This window comes from Hydractinia symbiolongicarpus, chromosome 8, assembly GCF_029227915.1.
Source record: "Hydractinia symbiolongicarpus strain clone_291-10 chromosome 8, HSymV2.1, whole genome shotgun sequence".
NCBI classification, from domain to species: Eukaryota; Metazoa; Cnidaria; class Hydrozoa; order Anthoathecata; family Hydractiniidae; genus Hydractinia; species Hydractinia symbiolongicarpus.
In genome coordinates this window covers 22,661,398-22,687,554 of record NC_079882.1, presented here as the reverse complement: position 1 = coordinate 22,687,554, position 26,157 = coordinate 22,661,398, and the positions used below count along the sequence as shown (strand labels likewise).

Genomic DNA, 26,157 nt, shown 5'->3' with positions numbered 1-26,157 from the left:
TGTTGTTTAAACAATTGACCAATTGCGTTTAACCAAAAATTCCAGCCTACTATTCTTATACAGCATGTTCTTTAAAAAAGCCATGTAGGTCTACACTATTCTCAGTTTATATAATATTTTCCTACCCAACTATTTTCCTCGTTTTGCATTTTTTAGCAACCCTTAACACTCGACCGGAAAACCACCGCCGCCCCTTTGTTTATTTTAGTTATAACTTATCACGCTTTTATAAGAATCTTGTTTGTTTGCTGGTATTTCATGCTAAAAAATAGGTCTATTGTTTAGAAATATAGAGATAAGTGAAAAACAATAGAGTAATAAAATAATGACCAGGCCCTGTTTAAATTTTGTTGTATAAAAAAAGCGTGTGTACCGTTAACCATCACATTTTTGAAATTGTTCCCTCAAAAATTATTTATTATAAAATATTGCTGGTCGCCCCATTTAGCTGTTTTAAATTTGTGCAAACTTAGGAAGTACCTAGAGGTCTTTAGGTTTTATTGGGTCCAAAATGTTCTTTTAGCCACTTACCAGAGTCATTTAATAGGGTTCAAAATGTAGCATTGTTTGTGGTCACAGGCCAAGTAGCATACACCACTTTGGTTTTCCCAAATTTCAATTAAACAACAGAATTAGATGTGTCACTATTGTGAATATATATTAGTTTCACCTTTTTATTAGCGAGAGAATTTATGCAGCTTCTGCGTCTTGTTTGATTACCTTCAAATTGTCTTTTGAATTTCTTTTAAGATAGCTGGGCGTAATTGATATTAAAGTGATGACAGGCGAATGATAAAACGCAGAATTGCTGAGTTTGTTTAAATAATATTATTAGTGCATTACACTTCCTATTTTCCAAAGCTATTTTTTTTGTCAATGCGATGGTAAACAATTATACTAAAAGGGAATGTTCTTTGACTGTATAAATTTAAAACTCTACCATATCAATGATGAATGTTATTTTCGTAACATGTTTTATGATTTATTGTTTTTCATAATGTATTTTCATCTGTGTCCATGACTGAACTGAAACATCGATTTGTTAAACTAACATTAGCATTACTTCTATAAAGACAAACAAAAACTTTTTAAAACTATTTTTCTCAGCAAATAATAGCACAAGTTAAAGATATTATAGCATAGTATATATTCTTTATGATATTAATAATATATTATTCATTTGCTTTTAGATTATGAGAATTATAACTTAATCATTTTCATAAGAAACTTGTGGCTATTCATACTATCATTGTGATGACAAAACAAGTAATTAGTCGAGTAAGTCTTTTTTTATAAATAATCAAGCATCAAGGAAACCTCTCATCAAAGTTATTAAACATCACATCCATAAAGACATTTTAGTTTACTTTAAATATAATTAAAGTAAGAGCAAAATGAAAGTATTAATTTTGTTTATCAACAAAAACATGTAACTTGAGAAACGATATATTGTGGAAATGTTTAGTTAACAATGACACGTTTCTGTTTTATTTACACATCAGAAACTCGTGACGGAACTCGAGTTTATTATGAAGTATAAATTAACAGTATACTTGTGTAGAGGATAGGTAGCTACTTACGTTTTCGTGCTTAACAGTGGATGTACTGTGTTTGCGAAAAATAACGAGGGGGTGAATTGGATTACATAACACATTGAAAGGCGATAGTACTATAAAAAGTTTGTAATTGCTGTTATGTTAGAAACATCACTACAACTAGACGACGGTGTTAACAAACTATACCATTATTAAAAAGAAAAAATGTTATATAAAGTTTTTAATTTTTTGACATGTTTAATTATTGAAAGCTATTTTCATCCAGATAACAAAAGAAATCAGAGAAATCCGTAACTTTCATTGGCTGAAAAGCCTCAACAACGATCTTTATACATCGGGGCAGCTTTAGTGGCGAGAACTATACCCTTTAGTCAGTGTTTCAACCTTGCGAGCTCGGTCCAGATATTTAGCCTCGAGTACACGTAGACGAACAATTGCTATTGTGCTAAAACATAATTCTTTGTCTCAACCTAGAAGTTATATTGATAAAAGGGTATGTTGTGTATAAAGTCATACAAACCCTCAATCCAAATATCAATGCCCCCTTCTTTTAAACTTCCCTCTAATTAACGCCCCCTCTAAACAATCACTTTCGTTTTTCTTTTCCAGGTTTCTTTTTCATCCGCCACTTTTGCCAGCTCGTGTAGAATGGCATTTAACCATTCTATTGGATCGTCACACCATTCTTTAGTAATATCATTATATAATTTATACAAATAATGATAAATTCAACTTTTTGGCTAAAAGAGTTTTTTGGATCTATGTTTTTTTGCATTCTTTTATATTAAGAAGTAATGTTTTCATACACCCAAAGTTTGACATCAAACTTTGTCAAATAGTCCTGCATATACTTTTTATTTTAGAGTATGAATAACAAATTACAAATTAAAGAAATGACAATTTAGTAATATAAATTAGCTGCAGGTAATTGTTTATATTTAGTTTTGATTTCAGTTTTCATAGTTTATTTTCTTATGGTCAAGTTTCAACAGTACAAATCATTTACCATATGGTTAGATTTGATTACATTTATTTTAGAACAATGACGTACATTGCTTTCAAGTTTTTATTGTGCTGGAATTTTTTTGTTCCTGTGCTAAATGGTAGGAATTTATTATATTGTAAGGAGATAATGTTCAATAAACGTCACAGGGATTAGTTTTGTTTAATTTACTTCGACAAAATCAATTCGCTGTAAAAAAGAAACTGTCCCTACCTTATAACAGCGCAATATGTCATTATAAAAAAAATAACGAGGGCTCCGAAGACAAGGCTAAAAATAATACAATTACAACGAAAAAAATAATCAGCTAGAAAAATGGCTTTAAAACTCTAACTCTAAAAATGGCTCCAAAGCGCAAGTTTTTGTTCCCAAAAATGAAGATTTTTGAAAATTCGCGAATGTTTTTTCTGTAAAATTTCTTCCAGAAGTAGAATTCGCGAAAATTAACTTCGCAAAATTTCGCGATTTTTATCGCCGGCAAACATTTCTGCCCTTAAAGTAACATATCTTTTAAAATATCGAGCGCGAAACAAATTAACAACGGTGGATTAAGAGAGTTGATTGGTTGGGTAGCAGAAATTGTTTGGATGAGGATCCCTTTTTATATGGGTTCCAGTTTGTATGCTCCCCACATACATAATAACGTTTTTAGAAATGGAATTCGTGTAATTCATATTTGGACAACAAAAACAAAAATCAGGGACATTCCGGACCACACCCGAGGATATTAATGGCTTTTATAAACGGCATATTCATGCTTTTTCACGAAGTATGAGCTAACAGTGTATTTCTTTACCTGTTTTCGCATACCATATTCTTGGAATATATTTTTTCTACGAGGATGTTTCTCTATTAGTGTTCAGCTTGTTTTCTTCATCACTTGACCCTCGCGATAAATTTAAATCGCTGTGAGAAGACGACGAAGTAACTTAATCTTCATCCATCCTCTTACAAATTTTGTTGAGCTATGCCCGTCGTGTAACGTCACAAATGAACAAAATATGTAAGAGTGTTTTAATGTTAAAAAAGGTTTTTTCGTTCTCCTTTAAAAGTTTTATTGTGGATCTTTTTGCCCAATGAACCCGTCGAAATAAAATTACATTGTGCCACCCAGAGATATACCTCTTCTGATGTATGTGACGTCATATTTTGGGTCATAAAATTATTTTACTAACAGGAAAAAGGTTATTAATAGGTGTTAATCGATTTAACAGCGTCACAACCTAAACACTTAAGCATAAGATATCTTGCTCTTTAGCATGTACAGATCGCACACCTCTCGGAATGGCAAATGGATTGATTAATGCCAGTCATATATCAGCTAGTTCAACATGGGATCTTGGGCAAATAACAGCATCGCGTGGAAGGCTTTACTCTTCAGGAGTATGGTGTAGTAAAGCAGGAAAGAGTGCAATAGACTATCTAAAAGAGTGGTTTCAGGTAGTACTTACATTTCAATAACCTTACATAAGGTGCCTTAAATAAATTTTGCAGGTACATATTTGCGTGATTGTCATAAATATTAGCTAATTTCGCAAAAAACGCTAAATATATTCAATATACTATTCGCAAAATTTATAATCATGAATAAGATCCTGAAAAAGTCGATATTATGTTATAATTTTCCCCACAGTGTCAAAAAAGCAATTTTGTATAACCTTCGCAGCAATACAACAACTCAATAAAAGCATACCAGAGTTTTTATTATTCCCTTTCTTGTAACAAAACACACTAATTATTTAATTTTCTTATATAAAATAGACTTTGCAGTGTCGATTTAAAATTCTTTTTAACAATAAGCTTTTTATTTTTACTTTTAGGTGCGTTTTAACTCAGCAACGACAATTAATGGAATTGCTATCCAAGGCGATCCCAATTGGGCTGCAAATTTTATTAGAAAGTTTAGACTACAGTATTCTGCTGATGGAACAAACTGGCTAAACAAAAGCAAGGTAAAATTCTGTACATAATTTCTTAACTTCTTAAGACTATGATGCATGGCTATGATCTTACTGAGTTTCAATATTTATCTATTGACACCTGCATGCCAAATTTTTAGGTCCCATGCATTTCAGAGTTTTTGATATTGGCTATTACTCGAAAGTACCCTTAAAAATCTCTATGGAACCATCTTAATAGGGAAAATATAATAACACTTGAAACTTACAACACAACTTTATTTCATCAAAAAGAATTATTTTTCATGTTTTACACACGTGAATTCCGATTTCTTGGATTTTTAAGATTTTACCCGAAAATCGAAAAAAAATCGGAAACTTTTTTTCGGGCAATTTTCGGAGACTTTTTATGCGATCTGTGTAAAAACCGGAACGTATGTTAAAAAAACTTTTATGTAGCTTTCAGATACTTCAAACAGAATGCAAAAATTCGCTGTAGAACTAAAGTAATTGAATTTTAAGCAGATGGTGGTAATTTGAACAAATTTCAAGCTTTTGCTGACATCACATAAAATTTACTAATGCAAGCAAAATTTATTGCCGCCATTTTGTTCCTTTTGTGACTTACTATAAGTGTGCCAAGTTTGATTCAATTTAAACAAGCCTATAAAAAGTTATTGAGGGCGGGGGCGGAATTTGCCTTCCCCCGGCCATAATATGTTCAAAAAACCCCGGACCAAATAGAGTTTTAAATAAATTCTTATACCTATTCTAACGTAAAGAGATTCAACTTTTTTAGACTGCGTGACTGTAGCTGACATGTTAATAACTTTCGAATTCCTTCTCTTAACTCGTTAACTAGCATACATCGATTTCAAACACTGTGCTATATATATATGTGTTATTGCAATTGTATATTTGTATGAATACACAGGGAAGACGCTAAATCTTCGCTTATTTTAGCTAGTTAGCTAACTAGCTAGCTGGATAAAAGTGTCAAAGTATGCTGACTAGCTAGCTAATAGCTATATCACATTTTGGGTGCTGACCTGGCTGCCAACATACAAATAATAAATATTAAAAATGCATAAGATTTTATTACGTTGATGGTTAGCGTCTGGAAGCAGCTGTTCGATTGTAAAAAGTGTTATAAAAAAGCCTGCATCACAGCACCAATCTATGCAAACTGATTAGCTCCGAGAAACAATTTATGTCAATGTTAGTCGCTCATCAACAAGAATTATGTAAGCCAAAACGCCTTTGCACTACTGCTGGGAGTGTTTCTAGTACGACATCCAGTCTTGTATTCTGAAAGTCGTGCACATAACTTTGACGAAAACAGAAATGGAAGACATATATACTGTGAATGGTATCACTAACAAACTTTATTAAAAGTTTTCTTGCGTACAAAAACCTATACTTGATACTATTTTCTCAGAATTATAAAGCTGAAATCACACACACACACAACTCTGTTTAGTTCGAGGGTTGATTATTGTGGCCGGGTTAACAAAACTAAGGCGCTGTTATGAATTTTGTGTAAGTTAGGGAAGGTAGGGAGGTTCAGAAAAAAATCGTGTATTTTATTCAAAGAGTTTGTTGAACTTGCCCTCATACATGCGAGTGCATCTTGTCGGCGCTTCCCTGAACTCACCCTAAATATTGAAGAAATATTTTGTCAAAATTTATTCAGAAAAACAGACGAGTATGCAGACACGTCAGCAATGTGGTGGGAAACATAGCCCAAGAAATTTTGAAGTTTTTTTAAAAATTTTTTGAAAACCTCTTATCGTACTCAAGACATGCAGTAATGATCGGACTGAAGAATTGAAGAATAATTAAAAATTGCACTCGTTTCTTGGTGAAAAACAAAAATATAGCATATATTTCGTGTAGTTTAGCCAATAACAGTGCGTGAAAAACTTTAACCATGCGATAATCACATTTAAAGAATTTCAGATTTAATTATGCTGCAAAAGTAAGACTTTTTAAAACAAACCGATTTAGTACACTTACAACTTTTTGTAGTTTTTGCAAAATTAGCAAAATTTTCCTTAAACCTCCTAAAAATTTAGGAGTCTTGTTAGAACTGCTGTTGTTTTTTACTGAATTTATGAGCTAAAGGTATAAAGTTTGTTTAAAGGATTTTTTTTTAGAAAGTGCATACTTTTCAGGAATTCACGGGAAATGTTAACAACGCGGAGGTGGTATACAACTGGTTTACAACACCAATAATAGCTACCCATGTTCGGTTGTATGCAACACATATACATAGACATGGTGAAAAGAATGGCCACGCATGTATGCGAATGGAACTTTATGGCTGCTTACATAATAGTGAGTAATTTTAAATTTATCCTATGGTTCTATAATTAACTTATAATTAACACTTTTTATTTTCAAAAAACCAAAGGGGTCATTTTAGTTAGAAATGAGAAAGTAAGGGGAAGCTTTATGTTGTGAACTTTAATTTGTAAGTGTAACATCTTTATATCTTTTTCTTTAAATCTTTCTTGTTTTTAGCTAGACAACCTAGGACCGAAATTGCCAAGTTTTGTTTAAAACACCGGGATGACGGCATTGCAAGACTATTTCCCGGTAAAAAAATCCATATCGTAGACGAATGCCCCTTCTCCTCGTACTTGATAAGTTTATTGTATCACATCAGGTCAATTTTTTTTTTGTTGGTTGCATTGGTTACAAGTTGCTAGGCAAAATACGGGAAAAATATAAGTTTTAGTTTTTGTATCGAAATTAATTCATAATATACAGCACAAAAATGAAACAATTAGCATATCAAATATTACGCATTTTCTCCAAAATACTCAAACATTTAATTGCAGTTTAAATATCGGTCCAACTCAAAATGTAGTCTACGACGACAAAGTTATTGTAAAGTATAACTACTGAGTCTTGCTTTTTTTCTTGTAAAATCGCTGTACAAGAAGTGAATTCTCCATATTAATTCTTAAACCTATTTGGGCGAAAATTTTTGACATTGGAAACAGACATGACATCATGAAAAAATATTTTATAACTTTCCTAAAGCTGAATAAAAATGTTGAAACAACCGAAATTTTAAACATCAAAATGACATGCCTTAGAATGTATTACAAATAAATTGAATAAGGACTTTTCCATAAGGTATTTTAGCTAACTAGTGCAACTTGTTAGGTACATCATTGAAGAATATTTCTCACTGTTGGTGGTACACCCTTCTAATAACCACAACTGTAAAAACTATGGTGGCTCTAAAATAACATGAAATGTTTTCACCGCGTTACACGCTGATATAGAAGCTGAAAAGCTATTTCAGCATGGTGAAATTGGTTGGTATTGACGCTCCTATAGTGATATTTCTGCAGCTGGCTACGAAAAGTGTTAACCATTTTAAACAGAATTGCTTCGTAAATACTACTTGTCACCATATCGTAAGTTTAACTTAGAACCTGGAAACATGTAGAAGACAATTTTATACGATAATTATATATGTTGGGCAGAAAATGCCTTAGTTTTCTTAACAACCTTGTGCCCAGAGCTTTGTTCCGTCTATAACATTTTAAAAAGAACTCCGTGAAAGCCATGGTCCAGACTAGTGAAGCTCTCTTTTTTTTGAGTGATTTTTAACCAAGGAGAGACGGTCGAACAACAAAGGGCAGTTGGCAAGATAGTTAGACAACCAAAATGAATGAAGACACTTAGCTGTTGTTTTAACATTTTCCCACTCATTGCCCAAAAATAAACAATTCATATACTGAGATTGTTTCATAAAAAAGGTTTGTATAAGTATTTTTCGGAACAGTAATTTTAACTAAAGGCGGGTTTCCACTCAAAAGCATGTGGTCGGGTCGATCCACGTCGATCTTGTCGATGTTCCTAAAAATAGAACAATGCCTAATCTTTTTCCATCGACATCAACCTGGCGGTCAAATTTGATTGAATTTAAAAGTAGAATTGCCTCCGGTTTTTCGTCGATCGATTGAAATATAAGATTGATTCATACCCACGTGATGTAAACATATCAACAAAGAAATGGACCTCACTGAGAAGCACTGAAAAAAAATCTTTACAATAAGTCACGGTCTGAAATTTGTCAATAACTTTGTCTGAAAAATACAAATACTCCGATCTGTAAATGACCGATATTCCGGCCTGCAAATTACACAGTATGCATGTCAATATTGTATGATGAGTTTTTTATCATTGCTTGTGAGTATGACTAAAACAATGATTTAACACTTGGTATGGTACGTTGTAGACAGAATTGACAAAATACAGATAAAAAAAAAATTGTTTCTTGTTTTTTTGTGTGTAGAAACTAAGAAGCACTTTTTTGATTGGAATATGGTATTCGGTTGATTTAAATAAAAACATGCGAGGTGTTCTTTTTTTCATATCTGGGCGTGGCCCTGGGTGACGTCATTTTCTTGTTAGTAAAATCTCAAAGTTACAATTTTGTACCTTTTTTTCTTTTCTTTATTTGCAAATGTAGAAGAAAAAAATTACAAAATGATAACAATAAAAAAGAATATATAAAAACTACATTTTGAACATAAGGCACTAAGGAGATAGGACAAGTGCATTGTACAAATAGTCATCAGTATTTACAGTTTTGAAGATATTAATGTAACAGCGTTACCCCTTGAACATTTTATTTGGGACATTATTTCTGTAGCGTTAGTTCCATATTTCATTAGATAGTGCTAAATACAAATAATGTTGTACCTGTTAGTAGTTTTCATTTCATTGTCAAATTAGTAATTTAAAGTAACAGCCTAATTTTCAGTATATTTTTGCGATAAAATTTTTTTTTGTGATAAATTTTCTATGAGTAGTAACAGAAATGTTGATTTTATTAGAATAAAAACAAACAAGAAATGCGATATGTAAATGAGAGCCAAACCTGTGTATTTATCCACGAGCTACCGACCAGTCCCTCTGATAATAGCCATATTTTGTTGAGTTTAGTTGCGACTTAACGCGGCTTTCCCACGACCTCGCCTAGTTTAAACTAAATAAACCTTTAGAGTTCTATTTTAGTTTCTTTGTAAATAGCATAGAAATACTTAATGTTGCAAAATACTTTAATTTAGACATTTCGTTGCCACTTGGTATGTCAAGTGGGATTATTAAGGATACACAGTTACAAAACAGTAGAGGAAATGATGCAAGAAAAGCAAGATTGTTTCTTCCTGGAAACGGAATGTATGCGACGAGTAACAATCCCATATATTTACAAGTTGATTTGATAAACGCAAAAACTGTCACTGGTATATCCATGCAAGGTGTGTTTAGGAAATGGGCAGCATTAAAGATTTTGAAATATACACTGAGTTATTCCAACAATAAGACAACATTTACTCAATTCAATCAGGTTAGTTTGTCAGGATATTTATTCCTTTTCTTTTTTAAACTTAGGTTCTGTTTATTTATATAGTTTATACTGTGTTGTGACACCACACGTTGCATCAGAGCCTTAAATCAATGTCATCAAACAACAAATAATATATATACACATATGTAAGCAGTTGTTCTAAAATACTTATCCTGGTTATTTATGCAAAAAGCTGACATCGAAAAGAATTTTTTGGCCTTAAAAATTTGGGAACTTTTTTAAGAAGCTTTTTAATCAATTTAAAACATTTGTTTATCAAATTAAGAAGCAACAGTTGGGGTACTCACAAAAAATTAGACCAGTTAACTAAGCTTCGAGAATATCTAATTTAGTTTATCTCAAGCGAAAGCTTAGATGCAAACAAATTTTAAGCAAATCCCTAAAATTCAAATCCACCTCACAGCAAACCCTGAATTACAATTAACAAATGAACACAAAGCCAGCGTGGTCACATGTTACCCTCCTAAATAATACAAGAATTAATTATAATTGTTCACGTGAGTGAATTCTCGCTTAAAAGAAAAGATTTCCCAATATTGACCACTTGAGCAAAGAACAATAAAATTAACCAATCAAAAAGCGAAGTCAGAATTCTTACCGCAGAAAAATCGTTTGAGACCCAGCGTAATTTTTTTCACCTTAACTATTCCGATTTCCCGGTGGTTAAAAAATTATGCTGAACTCCTGGCTAACAAAAAATTCCAATTTATCAACCATATTCTATGTGGGTGCTTCGAACATATAACTGGTCCACTGACTTCGTCATAGATTTTGATAGGCTTGTCAAAAAAAATTTAACTTGGCCTCTATCTTAGTATAAAAAAGAACCACATGCATAGTACCAAAATAGGACAAATTTTTAAAAACTGGATCAAAAAATAAGTTTCCAAACAAATGGGTTGCTGACGTCACCAGGAAAATTTCAACTCATATATTTCTGCAACGGTTCGTCAAAAGCATATGACCTTACACAATTCTCTATTTTTTTTTAGGAAATTTTAACCTGTTGAGGCTCGTTGCTAATTGCGCAGTGAAAAAATAACTGAAAATTTTTAGGTGCATTAAACCTTTTTGATGACTTTAAGAGAAAATAGACACAACCGATTTCCCTGTTACAGAAAGAAACACGGAAGTAGCTAATAATATAGGCGAAATGACAACTCTGTGTGTGTCTGTCTCTAACAGCCAAAAAGGTATTGTCTTATTTGTTTTTAGATGTTACAGCACAGCATCCAAATACATTTTATACAGAGATCAGTAGCATTTTGTAAAATAGAAAATGCTTTTCATTCCCTTTTTAAGTTTGAGCCTAAAAAACTTGGAAATTGTTGGAAATAACTGACGTCATCTCCTTTGTGGGTAACTAGAGACCAACTGGGACCGTTTCGAAACAGGCGGTTACTGATGTCACCAAAAAGCCTTTAAAGGGGAAGTTAACCCAAAAATTATTTTATGATATTTCATAGAACACAAGTCAACAACTTTAAAATTGAAAGCTTTATTTCAAACCTCTAACAGAAAAAGTTAAAAAAAACGCGCTCTTTCTTTGAAAATTTCGACTGTTATCTTGACCCCTTTGACAGTATAAAAAAACTGGATCAAGCGCGGTTTACGACGTAAACGTGTTCAGAAAGCAATTTTCGTAAACAAAGCTACAAAGAGTAGTCAGTGTCATTTTATGTCTGAGTCGATTAGCTAGCAATACGTTAAACAAAATTATAATTCTTACATAAATGAAACATGCCCAACTGTTCAGCATTCGGATGTACAAGCAGATCGTCACATGAAAAACACCTGAGCTTCCACAGAGTTCCTTCAACGAAAAACAACAAAACCTTGCGCAAGTAATGGTTGCAAAACATACGACGTGATGAAGACTTGCCAAAAGATTCAGGCTTTTTCATTTGTCAAAGCATTGTAAATCAGAGTGTTTCCAGAGAGACCTGCAAATAAGGAAATCATCCATAATATTTTTCGCACTTTTTGATTCATTATTTGCTGAACAAATTTAGGAAAAACAAAGAATCATTCTTATTGCATTTTAGACGAGAGTTATAATTAATAATTAGTTATAATTAGTACCACCCCGCGTCGTAGAAGATTGTTGTCAGATGCTGTTGCAACGGTCTTTATACTCACGTCAGAATGTAAAAAACGAAAACACACAGAAGAAATGATAAAATCACGGGAGAAAAAACAGGTAAATATAATATAAAAGCCAAACAAGTCCTGGGGACGAGGTTGAAAAACACTCATAAAAAGGTCATTGTTGTATTTTTTCAAACTTGTTTCCACACTTTTCATTATATAGGCGGTAGAGATAGTACTTGGAGACACATTTTCCGAAGCAAACGTGTCTTCAGAAAGATATCAACATTTTGCTGCTTAAGTTGAACCTGATGTTGTGGATGAAGGTGTCAATGCTGTTGCTAGTAAGAAAACTCAGTACATTTTTAAGGTAATCTCAACAGTAGAAGTTAACAACTTACAAGCACACAAGAAACCGTTGTTGGTAAAAGTCCCCGGGAAGAAGTCTGTTAAGAACATAAGTTGCAACACCATGATGTCATTTCCACCCATGTGCCAGTTGAAATGCGTACTGTGTTACTTAAAGAAAGCAACGTGGAAAACAATGACGACGACCCAGCTGCATCCGTGTACAATGATGACAAAGATTCCTCGTTCCACTCGGATAGCGTGACGGAGAGTAAAAGTGATGATGGTGATAAAAATGATTCTGGGGAACTCACTGGTGACTACAAATCAAGTAACTTTATTGTACATTGCTCTTGCATACTTTCACTACTGCGCTGTCTCACATGCATGAAAGCGGTAGGCATTACAAACTCCATAGTCGTTGGGACACAGCTTATCTTACATATGATATGCTGAGCCGGCCACACTCACAAGTGGTGCTCGCAACCTTTTATTCGGCGACAACCTCATGGAAATTTACTCGTGTTAGCAGCTATATTATTTACAGGCAATACTTACCAGCAAATTAAGGAGTTTATTTCAAAAGTTGCATTTTATCGAATTTGTACAACATCGGTAAAACACAATATCAGTGAAATATCACCACAAAGACGAAAAAACATTTTTTCTTCCAAGTTTAAAGCTGCTTTCATTTTAATAGGGTCAGGTTTTTTATAGTGACTTCTAAATTTCAGCAGATTTTCCGCTTTTGCAGCCTCAAATGTTCTTTAATTGTATTATATAGCAATTGTAGACTCATAATTTTGTTCTTATAGTCTATGAAGGTATTTAAACATCAGCCTTTCTAATTCAATTTATTTCTTGTTGGCAAAAAATTCCCAACATAAACTACCATTTGCCTGCACTTAGTTAGCAAACTCCGTTTCATGTGGGCAATTTATATTTTGTTTGTGATTGTATGCTACCATACACAAATCGTTGTTACATTTAGAGAGAAATTTATGAGAAAATGAGAATAAAACTGATATATGTAAATTTATGTAAAATTGCAAGAAGTGTGCCCACGCCAAACTTAGTGAAGACGACAGCCGAATTAAAAAATGGCTTCGAAAGGGTTCTACTCCTTCTATAGCGCTGGAGAAAGTTGTGCAAGAAAAACTATTGGTAAGAGGTTTCAAGTACCTAGTTAAACTTAAACATACTGGCAGTTTAGAGGTATATCGTGCCCTTTATAACAAAATCTGCCCCAAACGACTTCATTTTAGCTACAGTGATATGGTCGTGCGTTCTCAGTTAGCAGTGTTAGATCATTAATGCTCGCACAAGCTCAAAGCACGCACAAACGAAAGATGGCAAATTGCAGTTTAAGCACCAATACTCAAAGATTTCTGGCGCCTGGGTAGTAAGAAAAATTCGACAAAAAAAGATCAGAATTTTACAGAAGAATTGGTAGAGGAAGTCGAGTATTTAGTGTCTTCTCAAGAAGAATGTGCTGTTCCAGATCTCCGCAACGTTGCAAAATACATTGCACCTGTACAGCGCCCAGTAAGAGCAGACACTGTATGCAACTAGCTTACGTCATATGGTCTTAATCGTGGACTGGTAGCATGGTTTGGTGATTATCTGTTTTGTAGAACTCAGGTTGTTGAAGTAGACACTACACTCTCTTCACCTTTGCAGCTAACGTCAGGAGTACCGCAAGGGTCCATATTAGGCCCACTGCTGTTATTAATTTACCTCAACGACCTGGCAGACCATCTTTATCATGCTCGTATTCTAATGTATGCAGATGACACCGTAATCTACTATTCCGAAAACGATATTTATGCTATTTATGCTCAACTCCGAGCTTGTAAGAGTTTTATGTTACATGAACGATTCTGAGCTAATAATGAATTCGAAAATTGGAAAAAATGAATCAATGTTTTTTGGCACCTCAAAAAAGTTATCAAAAGTACCAAAAGAGTTTGAAGTAAAGTACAACAACTATACTATCAATGTTACCGACGAGTACAGCTATTTGGGCAACATCATTACTCCAACTTTAAACGTGGACAGAAACTTTCAAGAGCGTTATAGAAAAATGTCCAACAGGATCAGATTGGTAACAAAAATTTGTGAATATCTACCACCTGAAGCTACATATAAAGTATATGATATTAGAAGGAGGGGAGTAAATAAAGGGGGAGTTAAAAGAGGAATTATGGTAAATACAAAAATAAAATTATTTTATAACGCTTTTGATTTGTTTTTAAGATATTTGACGTTAAAGTAGTAAAATAATAGAAGCTTCGTTTCCTGAATGTAGCCGTTCCCTAGGATTTTATATATCATCGCGATTTTATAGATACCAAACCAGTTGTTTCGTTTTGTTTAGTTCTTAATATTTGTAACAGGTACTGAAGGTGAGTAAAAAAAGGTATTGATGTTGAATAATAACTTGTTTTGTTACTTCCCCCACAGAACGGTTTGGGTTGTTAGTAAAAAAGCCTACAAATTTGATCACATAGGCAAGTTTATGTTCTTGACAGTTCGAATCGGCAAGCGTTTTTTATTCAAATAGTGACACTATCGGCATTGTTGATCATCACGACCATGTGACTAAGCACACAAACTACGGATGCAAGCTAAACACGTACTAGTCAATGTTGTACAATGAACAGGGTTTAGCCTAGCAACTCACACAACTTTGTCACAAGGGTTTGAAGGAGGATAAAATGCGACATGAAAAACATTTAAATAGACATTATAAAAAACAATAAAAAAACAAAAGTACTCGCACAGCAAATTAGGAGTCCGTACGTTCCTGCATCATACCAATATAATAGAGAATCCTTTGGTGCAATATAACAGGAGAATGTGCACCTATATCTCGAAATTTGCGCACGACGTGAGCTCAAACGCAAGGCCTGGGAGGAATGAAATGATATCACAGCAGGCTTTCTTTCAGTGTTAAACAAAACATTAGGTGACAAGTCTTTATCTTATAATAAAGTCGTTTTGAAAGAGTATAGACCCTAATAACCAGCCCATGTAGCTTATTGTTACCAACCAGTTGGAAAAAGAATACTTTCTAGCACTACTTCTGTTATTCTTATTGCAAAAAGGTATGGCTCAAGAATAAATCTTATAATTATTCACAAAATAAACTTAGTTGTAATTCATTATTTTACTTTTTTTTTCTAATTTCGCTTAATGGTTTGGGGGCAATGTTTTTATGGGGTCTGTTTTTAAAATAGTAACTAAGTAAGTAAGTAACGGAAAGTTTTAACGTCCTTGAGGATTCCATCCTAACGGTTGGCTTTTCCTCCGACTGTAACTATGTTACATTACCGCCAGAAATACGTATAGCATTCTCTAATTTGCTTGCTTGCCATACAAGCCGGTGATGACACCAAATGGATTGCCAATAGGTGGATACTTTCAGTAACTAAGTAAGTAAGTAAGTAACGGGAAGTTTAACGTCCTTGGGGATTCCATCCTAACGGTTGGCTCTTCCTCCCCTCCGACTGTAACTATGTTACATTACCGCCAGAAATACGTATAGCATTGCTCCAACTTGCTTGCCTGCCTGCCACACAAGCCGGTTAGCGGTCACTAGATGGCACCAAATGGGCTGACAACACTTCATTTAATGTGCGCCGGAGTGGGGACTCGAACCTGAAACCGCATGATTACAAGTTGATTGCACTACCACTACACCATTTCCGCGAATGCAGGAAATGACGTCAACTTGGGTATAATCCAGAAAAAAATACCACATAATGGCGACTTTTCATAAGATGGCATGTTGTGAACGCAAGAAAGCGTGGCTTTATATTTGCTTTTATATTTAGCATTTTACTTAATAAGCGATAAATTGATAATTCTCAAAATGGCATGAACAGGATAAGATAAATTACATTTACTATAAATGTGTGCCAAAATGGAAAAAAAACACAATCTAAATTAAAAAATATGCAGTGGACTTAAAAACTCTCTTTTTAAAGAAAGTGACTCCTCGTTCTTTTTTTAAGAGCAATTTAATAAAGCGATTAAACGTTTTCTGACCTGTATCTTGACATCTAGTTTATCAAATGCCGGTTCATCCACTGGAATCATAAAATTCAAAAAGTTTTAGCATGCAAGAGCTTCTATTTATTACTAGTCGGTAGCCCATAAATAAACCCCACAGGTTCGCTTGTCCTTTATGTTATAAACATGTTAAATAAGGTAAAAGTAAGTATGTAAAAATAGAAAAAAAACAAATTAAAACTATAATCTTCGATGAAGTTTTCAAGAAAACACCTTTCTCAAAGTGATAACACTTTTTTAAAAAAGCATTAAATGCCCAGTGCTCTACAAGCTGCAAAATTTTACTTTTAAAAACGCATTTAAAATTTTCTTGTCATTTTCTAACATATTTGAACAACGAAATAGTCCACTTTGGGACCCACAAAGGCCTCAAAATTAGTAAAAATGATCATGCTAATGTCAAGACATTGAATAATCTAATAACCTAAAATTGCCATTGAGAAGTGAACACTCAGAGTTCGAAATAGGCATATATGCTAGCCAGCTATACGTATGGTCTATGCAAATACTTGTGGTCTTGTATCGATTTGTTTTGAGCAAGATTGCAACATAACATTGTTGTGCTGTCTGTGCTATACGTCTGTTCAGTTTCTTTAAAAATTTTGTTATGTCTATACTTAAACATGGTATTTGATATCATTGTAGGATTTTCAAGAAAATAAAGATTTGGGGGCTGTTTTTAATCCCCTGAAACCACCTACAACAATGAAACACATCAGAATAACCACAACTATTTGTGCGAGAATAAAAAATACGTGTGGAATAAAAGTTGAAATTTATGGTTATGATCCAAGTAAATATTCGTATTTTTATCATCTCCGCCTTGTTCATTTCCTGATAGAAAAACTATGTTACACCCTTTTTTTTTCAGAATGCTCACAAATGTTGACAGATATGATTACATCAAGAAAAAATGGTTCATCTGTAACTAATGTGAACATTGACAGTCCAACTGCATGGTGTGCAACTGATGCTTCCGATTATATACACATTAAATTTAACAAACAACTAGCAATCTCTGGAATAATTCTACAAGGAGACTCAAATGAGGATGGTTGGGTGGAGGCATACACAATAAACTATGGCGTATCCACAAACAGAGAAACTGAGGTTTTACTTAGATTTATTTTTTATTACTTATATTATTTTACTTATTTATTACTTATTTTTTAATACTTAGATTTACATCTACAAATTTCGTATGGCATTTTATGCAAATTAATACGTATTTTAATTACATATAATTCGTACAAAATCATTTATAATTCGTATAACATAAATTAATAATACCATATTTTTAAAATCTCATTCAAATTTCTTATGATACGTCGTACGACGTTTCATACGAATTATAAATATAATTGTAAATTTTATGCTAATATCATTAAAACACGATCTTAAGAAGCTTGAACAACACGTTATGCTGTAACGAGACGAGATTGTATAGAGCTTGAACAATGTACTCTATTCTATAACTATCAAAACATGGTTGTGTAAAACTTAACAACGTCATCATTGCATGATGAGTGACTTTGGTTAAGTGTGTATCCTTTCTTAAATTAGTTCGCATAATCATGCGAAAAAAAAATTACGTAATTTGGAGACGATCACTTACACGAACTTTGTCATATTCAGATATACGGTGGCAAAAATGTCTAAGGAAGCTCATTTAAGATTTTCGAAGATATTCTTTGTGTGTTTTCACCTTGTTGAGATGCCAAACAAATCAATGTTTCTTGTTTAGAGATTAATTGGGGTTAATTCACGGATATCTCCATTATCCGTAAACTGGCTAAATCCTTACATTGTCACAAATTATTTACGTATTATACCAAAATCATGCAAGAATGATAGATGCTGTTTGAGATTTGAATTAAAAGGATGTACATTTGGTATGAGGAATTTACACAATTTATCTACAATTAACTAATTTAGTTTTCTAAAAAATTATCTTTACCATTGTGTTATAGTTCTAGAAAAGCCGCACACAATAAATGGAGACATGTTGCCTACAATAATCACTTTTACATGGGAAGCACCAATTTCACACCCTCTTCCTGTCGACAAATATCATGTATGTATCCCCACCCCCACGCTCATTAATTATAGTTTATACAGTTCATCAGGAGCTTTATCCTGGCCATAAATTAGCCTGGGTGGAAGGCCAGCAAGTAAGAGCAATACTTCATTTGTATGTGGAGGTAATATAACATAGTAGAAAACGGAGGACAGGAAAGCCAACCATCAGGATGGAATACATAATATACTAGCCGTTATTACGTACTTGTTATCTAAATAAGATGATATGTATTACTGTCATAGTTATTATTATATATTTTGTTCTTAGCTTATCATATCAGCATCTAAGAATTATCCACACAAGCCATTTTTTCAAACCATCAACACTACTACATCAAATTTAAATTATACTGTTTCTAGTAAAGACTTCGCTGCTGCCAACGTGCAGATTAAAATTACAGCAGATATTCAAGGTGTAATGACATCAGCTGAGCCATATAACTTTATAGTACAACCTAAAGGTAAGTTACAGTGATTGATAACGACAAAGCAATAAGAAGAAGACAAAGAATTTTTGGAAAATATTGATGGCAACCGTTTCATGGTTACAAAGTGGTACTTAGTAACCGCTGTTGTTACTAAGTGGTGTGGAAAAATTCACTGATCAAACCTTTTTGGAGTTTTATTGTTTTCCGTTCAAAATTGTTTTTAATTTAAAAACCAGTAAATAGGTAGGGATAAAAATAACTATTTTAAAAAAAAAGCTGACAACTTCAATAACAATGTTAAATACCCTAATGAATAATTTTGTAAATCAGGTAGAGATTGTTTTAAAATATTTGAATTTAGGATGTTAATATAACGAAATAAAAAATCTAAGTGATAAATACTGGCGCATACGGAAGACTTTGCGTATTATCAGAAGGCCAATAGTATATAAATAGGGAGATCTTAAAAAGGTGGTTCGTAATTTCTTAAATTTTTTGGTCTGGAAAACACACCATACGTTGCAACAAATAATATATACAATTAATATTTTATGCATTTTAACATATATTTAAACTACATAATTTTTATAAAAAAAAATATTTAGGTAGCTTTATTTTTATTTATTCAACTCTTTTTGGATATCCTAACTTCTAAAGTTAAGTGTCAATCTGCAGAACACCCACACTCCACGAAGAGGAGGTTATTTCACGTTGAACATGTGATTAAAATCAAGAGATAATTTGCCGGCACAGTAAAATAGTATCAGTTTTACATTTAATGGTTAAACCCACATAATGCTTTGCCTCTTTGTTTGTGCTACACACGTCTCAAAGTTGTTGTTGTATTTAGCATTTCTGCTAAAATATGGTGTTTCTAGTTTAGACCAGCTATTATGTTGCGATAACTTTCTCTTTATCAAAGTACAAAATACTCGTGACGGTAGTTGAAGTATTTTTTGGGAAATATTTTTAGATTTTATTCTGGCATAACGCGTTTTAAAAGATTTCGTCTAATTTTAATGTTTTGCAGTTTTGTTTAGTGCTTATCATACAAACTAATCGCCAGCAATATCAATTTTCTTTTGTACATTCAGAAGAGCAAGGATGCCTTAAAATATTAGCTGACGTAATTAGTCTTAAAAAATTATTCCCGCGAAATTACAGTAATAAACGCGGGCACAATATAAAATAGTGTCTTCTTAGTATACAATTAAAGTCACATTTCGCAATTTCCTAATTAAAATCATCCTGCTTTTGTATTGTCGCCAGTCTATTATTATGTACTTCTTCTTAATACACGTACAAAAAAGAAATCAAGGACATCATTTGGTCTATTCTTTCTTAGATCCACCATCACCTGGGTTAGATAAAAGAGATATTTCTAATAAAACAAACAACGCAACCATTGTCACATTGACTTCTTCATCAGATAGAAATGGACCAATCAGGTAACTTTTATAAATGTTGTGGCAGGTATATTGAAATATATATTAACCTGTATAGTGTTTTAAAGATTAAAATACATTCTCAGTTACTTGATCTTGGATGTGAACTCAATGATTTCAGATTTCCCTGTTGATTGTTTGACCCTTAAGGTTTGGCATATAATACAGGAATTTTATCAGTTATTCACGTTAGGATTGTGTATAGACTGATCTGTGTTTAAAATCATACTACGTAGTTTTACACCGAGCAATGCTATTACAAAGGAGTAAAGCAAAGATATTTCTGAATGCAGTGAAGTGAATATATCGGAGTAAACCTCAAATTCAAACCAACAAATGAGCACAATCCAGTTTTCAGACCAATATCAGATATTAAGTCTTACCCTTCTTTAAAGATGCAGTAATTAATTAAGTTTATGGGGTGGGGTTAGTGACACCGGTCACTTCAAATGTCAAAAAAGATAGAGTTTCCCCGATCATTTATTGAAACTGGAACCTTTAACCTTAACATATAACCGAAATAGAATTAGCGGACGTTTTGAAGCGGGAAGTGATGGGAGGAGCTTAAAATGAAGGTATGTGGTCACTATATTTATCAGTTGTTAAGACCTCCGCAATGTAATGCTGCATTATCAGATGATAAATACTCGAACAACGCTTGCTGAGGAAGAAGGATAAAAAGCAAATTTTGCATCGCACAATAGTATATAGATTGAATGATATTATCCAATGCTGTGTAAAATGTATTTATTGACGTTGTTCGACGTGATGCTTTTGTGCTGCTGGTTAATAAAAAGGTGGAATAAGAGGGAGGTTTCTTTAAACAAGATATCGTAAATAACTTGAAATTTACAATAACCTTACTTGCATCTAGCTACTATGAAATCGTGATATCAACGTCTAAAAAGACCAACCTAACAAATCAACTAAAACATCAAACCGTCTCTGAATCTGAGAATCTAGATTATTTTCTTGCTTCTACCGTAAAAGCTGATGACTTGCCAGCAAGCGGTATCAAATACACTTTTGTGGAGGGTCAAGACTACATTTCTGGTTTAAATGCAAGAATATCAGTTGTTGGAAAATATTATTTGTATACTCGAGCTGTCATAGATGGAAAGGTAAGTTGTTTACATGTTGTAATGAACAAAAAATAACGATCTGCTTTTCATAATCATGTTAATTCATATTTTAATTTTGATTATAGGATATTACCAGATATGGTTTCAACAACGTTAATTATTTTGGGCATTTATCTAGAGAGATTATAATTGGTAAAGTAGTGTTTCATATTTTCCATTATTATACTGTCTAAACGAATCTATTTTATGTTTCATGCAACACACAAGAAAATGATATAATCAGGCGTAAGATATTTCCTAGTGAAAAATTGAATTTCCTTCAAAAAAATCGCTTTGGAACTTTGGAAAGTTGTAGAGATTTTTTTAATGTTATTTAACGTTAACATTGTAACGTTTTTTCCTCATTAACGTTTCCATTTATATACTTTAGAGCGCAATGCCTTAGAAAGAATTGTGCCTGAGATTGTGAACAGTACAAAGACATCCGTTATGTTGGTGAAAGGACCTGCTACTTTAAAGTAATTCTCGATTTGACTTCCTTTTATTGTCTTTTCTTGACATGTCCATGTATTACTCTATTGGATTGTTCGCATAGTGATTCATAAAAAATAAAGTTATCGAATAACGATCATGACATTTGACTTGTGAGTGTGAGTTTTAAATACCCTTTCTGTTCAACCACATTATTCATGAAATGCATGTTCTTTAAATTTTCAGATACCATTATATTATAATCATGAAGGTGAACAAAACAACTGGGAGTGTGAAAGAACCAACGTTGTACAAACAGAAGGACCTAAAGACATATGAAACAGCTGATTATAATGAACCTTACATAGCTGGCATATTCAACAAAACACAGTTATTAAAATTAGAGGAATTTATTTTAGGTAACGTTACTTTTGGAATAAGAATTACATTTATTTTACAGGTTATTTTGATCTATTACGAGAAAAAAGTTTTATTCTTATTACTAAACCAGTGGTTGGATTTTTTTTTTTTTAACATTCAACATAACGTTTTATACGCTTTATGCGTTTTAAGAAAAAAACATTTCTTCTAATCTAAATATACCTGTTTGTGACGTATTAAGATAAAATTAAAGATTAAACTTTTTAACTCGATTGATTTCATCATAGCATGATAATGACGTCCGTCAATATTTTTCACGATTTACTTTTTATTTGCGTCTCAATGGTACATTGTCTATTTTTTTCATGTGGACTATACAGCTTTAAAACTATTAATTTAGGTGATAATTCAACGTACTTGAAGTCAGCAGGTTCTCTGCGAAGAAGAAGGTCCATAGATGAGTTCCGAAATGGACCGTTGACTGCGGGTGAAACATATGTCGTATTTCAAAGACTTCAAGTGCTGGTAAATATCGAAATTTTCAATTTAGGAATTTCTAGCAGTTAAAAATATTTTGGTAAAGAACTTAAGAAAATTACATCACGACATCGCTAAATACACCTACGTCTAAGTCTAATGCAGAGTAGGATGGTAACGTTTTTTATATTAAGAAAGGATTGATTCCATCACTATCTCAACAATGATAACTCTGTTGCTATATCAGGACTAAAACTTAGCGGCACTTAATACTTTCTATTTGGCAACTTTTTATCAAAAAATATTAAAAAACCTACCAATAATACTCCAACAGCCTGGATTAGATAGGATTAAGAGACGCTATTAAGAAAAAAATTAAACTAATTATGTATACCTCAAATTTAAGAAACAGGACAGGTAAAAGAAATAACACTACAGGCGATTCTTTTTTACAATCTTATTTCACGCAAATTCAGGCTCAGATAGGGAAAGCTTGTATAAGGAAATTTTTTAAGCATGTTCCTGTCAAAATGCTCTGCCTTGCCGATTTTTTTTTATCTATTTCTGATGTTAAAATACCAATATTTTAACTATACACAGTATTTTAAGGCTTAGATAACACTACCACTATGTCTAAACTTGACCTTCTGAAATTTTTGCCTAATACCACTGTCATTCCTTACACAAATCATGACTGTCTTTTGAACCAATCAATAAGATCAGGCAATAGGTCACTTGTAGATGTTAGCGTTCTTTGCATGCAACATTCTATATAATGCGCTCGTGTCTTGCCAGGCGAAAAAAAAAACCCACACAAATTCGCTATTAAATTTGAATTATATTTTTTAAGAAATAAAAAAAACTAAATAAATTTGGTTTTGGTTTTTTGTAACTATTAAATTATATTTTTATATTTTTGTGAGTTGCCTTTTTGGAACTTATTTATTCGACCGTATGGTTTGTTGTTTTTATATTGTGTCTACATGTATGCGTGCACATATCCATTGTTCTATGCCAAATCACTTCATTACATCACGCAGCGCTAACTCTTCTAAACATTCTAAGAATACCATATTGTAAGGCCATTTTTTCTCATTAGGATGTACTTTATTCTACAGCATGGTCAAAGGAATTTATTGTGCCCAAAATTGGTAAGAAATATGTAATACATTGCAAAGTAAGTCACGTCTACAAACTAGCTTCCGATTGTAACCAGGCAGTTGCTGTAATTCTGGAATCAAAAGTTTTAGGAAATAAATGTGCAAAAAAATAGCAGAATTAATTTATTGTACACTATACCTCAAGATTGTTTGTTAGGTTGGCTTCCAACTTCCAAAACAATATATGATGCACAAAAACGTTATTCAATTTATGCGCTGTATAATTCATTAACTTCATACGTTTAGATCCAACTCCAAAAGTTGAAAACAATAATGATCCATCTTCGTCATCCAATATAGAATTGATAGTAGGTGTTATTGCTGCTGGTGTTGCTGTGGTGATTATAATGATCCTTGTTCTTATTTTCGTTAGAAGGTCAGTTACTGAATATTTTCAAAAAAAGTTTTGCGTGCCACTGTACAAGTTATCAAAAGTGCAGAACACCAGTGGTTGAAAATTAACCGCAAATAATCAAAGAACATTTTCAAGTCATTTTGTTTCTAAATATTTTAAATATATATGTTGGAAGAGAGAAAAAAATTTAGATCTATATAGATTTGTTCCCAATTATTATTTAGACGGCGTAAAACGTTAAAGGACAAATCTGTCAATGATAATTCGACTTCCGCTATTGAATTAAAAGGCCATGATGAATTAAAATCACATAATAACGGTTATGAAAGCGAAGATGCAGGTAAAAACACAATTTATTTGCTCTATTTTTTTTGTGTTGAACATGAAATTATTTTTACATGTATCTCCGGGTTTTTTCGGTAGGACCGTCACATGAATCTTACTACAATGTTGCAGCAAAACCTAGATTCCCACCTCTTTCCCTTCAAGATTTTTTGTCATTTTATTTGGAACACAATGATAACGTCAGTTCTGATATCGTAAAGCAATTTAAAAGTATTCCATTGGAACATTTACATGACCATGAAGTAGGATCAGAACCTGAAAATAAAGATAAAAATCGTTACTTGAACATCACAGCGTACGACCATACTCGTGTTGTCTTGCAGAAAATTAATGGTAAAGAGACTAGTGATTACATTAATGCAAACTATATTCGGAACTATAATGGACAAGTTGAATATATTGCTGCTCAAGGACCAAAAAAGGGAACAATTTTTGATTTTTGGCGAATGGTTCTTGGTGAAAAACCTGCAGCTATTGTCATGCTTACAAAGATATCAGAAGAGGGCAAACGAAAGTGTGAGCAGTATTGGCCAATAAATAATGGAAAAGAGGTTTATAATGGCATTGAAGTGGAAGTGATTGACGTACAAGTATATGCTGACTATGTAATTCGTAAAATAAAAGTGTGTTACGAAAATAATAAGCATCAGATTACGCATTTTCACTTTACGTCGTGGCCTGACCACGGTTGTCCAGACTACCCAACGTTGCTGCTAAATTTCTGCTATCGAGTGAGACAGCTTATCCCATATGAAAGTGGGAAGCAACTTCTCGTGCATTGTAGTGCTGGTGTTGGTAGGACTGGATCATATATCATCATTGACGCAATGCTGCACTTGGTTAGAACAAAACAACTTGTAGATATCTACAACTATTTTGAAAGCATTCGACAAGATCGCGTACAAATGGTGCAAAGAATTGAACAGTATAAATTTGTTTACAGTGCCATTTACGAAGCACTGTGTTGTGGTTACACTGGAATAATGTCATCAGAATTTCAAAGCACTTTCCGAGAATTAATATCAAAAAAGCATAATGGAAAGTTCCTTCTGGAAAATGAATTTGAGAGGTTAAACAGCGTTAATATACCTTTTCGTGAAGAAATGTATAAAGCTGCTTTGTTGGAGAAAAATGCTGCGAAAAACCGATATCCAAATATACTAGCAAGTAAGCACTGATTTATTCAACTTTACTTTTGCATCAATTTAAGGACAAGTTAGTAATATAATATAACCTATACTCAATTTTGCCTTGCTTAAGGTGACTTGTTTCGTGTATATGTGCCTCAAACCACAAATTCTACCGATTATATCAACGCTGTCTTTGTTAATGGTTACAAAAAGAAAGATGGTATAATAGCTACGCAAGCACCATTAGTTGAAACATTGGATGATTTTTGGGAGGCTATCATGGCAAACAATGTGACTACGATTGTAATGTTAAATAGCACTGACGAGAATTATCATAACTATCCATCTTTTTGTCCAGTTGAGGGATCGGAAAAGTTTGGTAATCTTACAGTGAATGTTGAATCAAGCACTCGTGTTGGTGATATCAATATGCAGTTCTTCA

The 26,157-nt window shown here is 32.9% G+C and overlaps 2 protein-coding genes across 3 annotated transcripts in view; both read left to right on the top strand.

Moving 5' to 3' along the window:
• Window positions 1-26,157, top strand: part of LOC130655621 (receptor-type tyrosine-protein phosphatase F-like) — a 148,029-nt gene that overhangs the window by 119,888 nt on the left and 1,984 nt on the right. The gene's annotated exons all lie outside the window — the stretch shown is intronic.
• LOC130655617 (receptor-type tyrosine-protein phosphatase S-like) overlaps window positions 1,185-26,157 on the top strand; it is a 73,106-nt gene continuing 48,133 nt past the window's right edge. The window contains exons 1-19 of one of the 2 annotated variants that reach the window (XM_057458385.1): window positions 1,185-1,278; window positions 2,420-2,480; window positions 2,595-2,659; window positions 3,818-3,999; window positions 4,380-4,511; window positions 6,614-6,794; window positions 9,551-9,831; window positions 17,008-17,155; window positions 17,234-17,472; window positions 18,107-18,254; window positions 18,333-18,436; window positions 18,710-18,902; window positions 20,215-20,317; window positions 21,189-21,435; window positions 21,522-21,588; window positions 21,827-21,914; window positions 22,114-22,286; window positions 22,649-22,773; window positions 23,825-23,876. In XM_057458385.1, the coding sequence (XP_057314368.1) occupies window positions 2,599-2,659; window positions 3,818-3,999; window positions 4,380-4,511; window positions 6,614-6,794; window positions 9,551-9,831; window positions 17,008-17,155; window positions 17,234-17,472; window positions 18,107-18,254; window positions 18,333-18,436; window positions 18,710-18,902; window positions 20,215-20,317; window positions 21,189-21,435; window positions 21,522-21,588; window positions 21,827-21,914; window positions 22,114-22,286; window positions 22,649-22,773; window positions 23,825-23,876 (2,524 nt within the window). In that variant the 5' untranslated portion in view covers window positions 1,185-1,278; window positions 2,420-2,480; window positions 2,595-2,598. The remainder of the gene's footprint in view (window positions 1,279-2,419; window positions 2,481-2,594; window positions 2,660-3,817; window positions 4,000-4,379; window positions 4,512-6,613; window positions 6,795-9,550; window positions 9,832-17,007; window positions 17,156-17,233; window positions 17,473-18,106; window positions 18,255-18,332; window positions 18,437-18,709; window positions 18,903-20,214; window positions 20,318-21,188; window positions 21,436-21,521; window positions 21,589-21,826; window positions 21,915-22,113; window positions 22,287-22,648; window positions 22,774-23,824; window positions 23,877-26,157) is intronic. The other variant, XM_057458384.1, reaches the window with a different exon arrangement.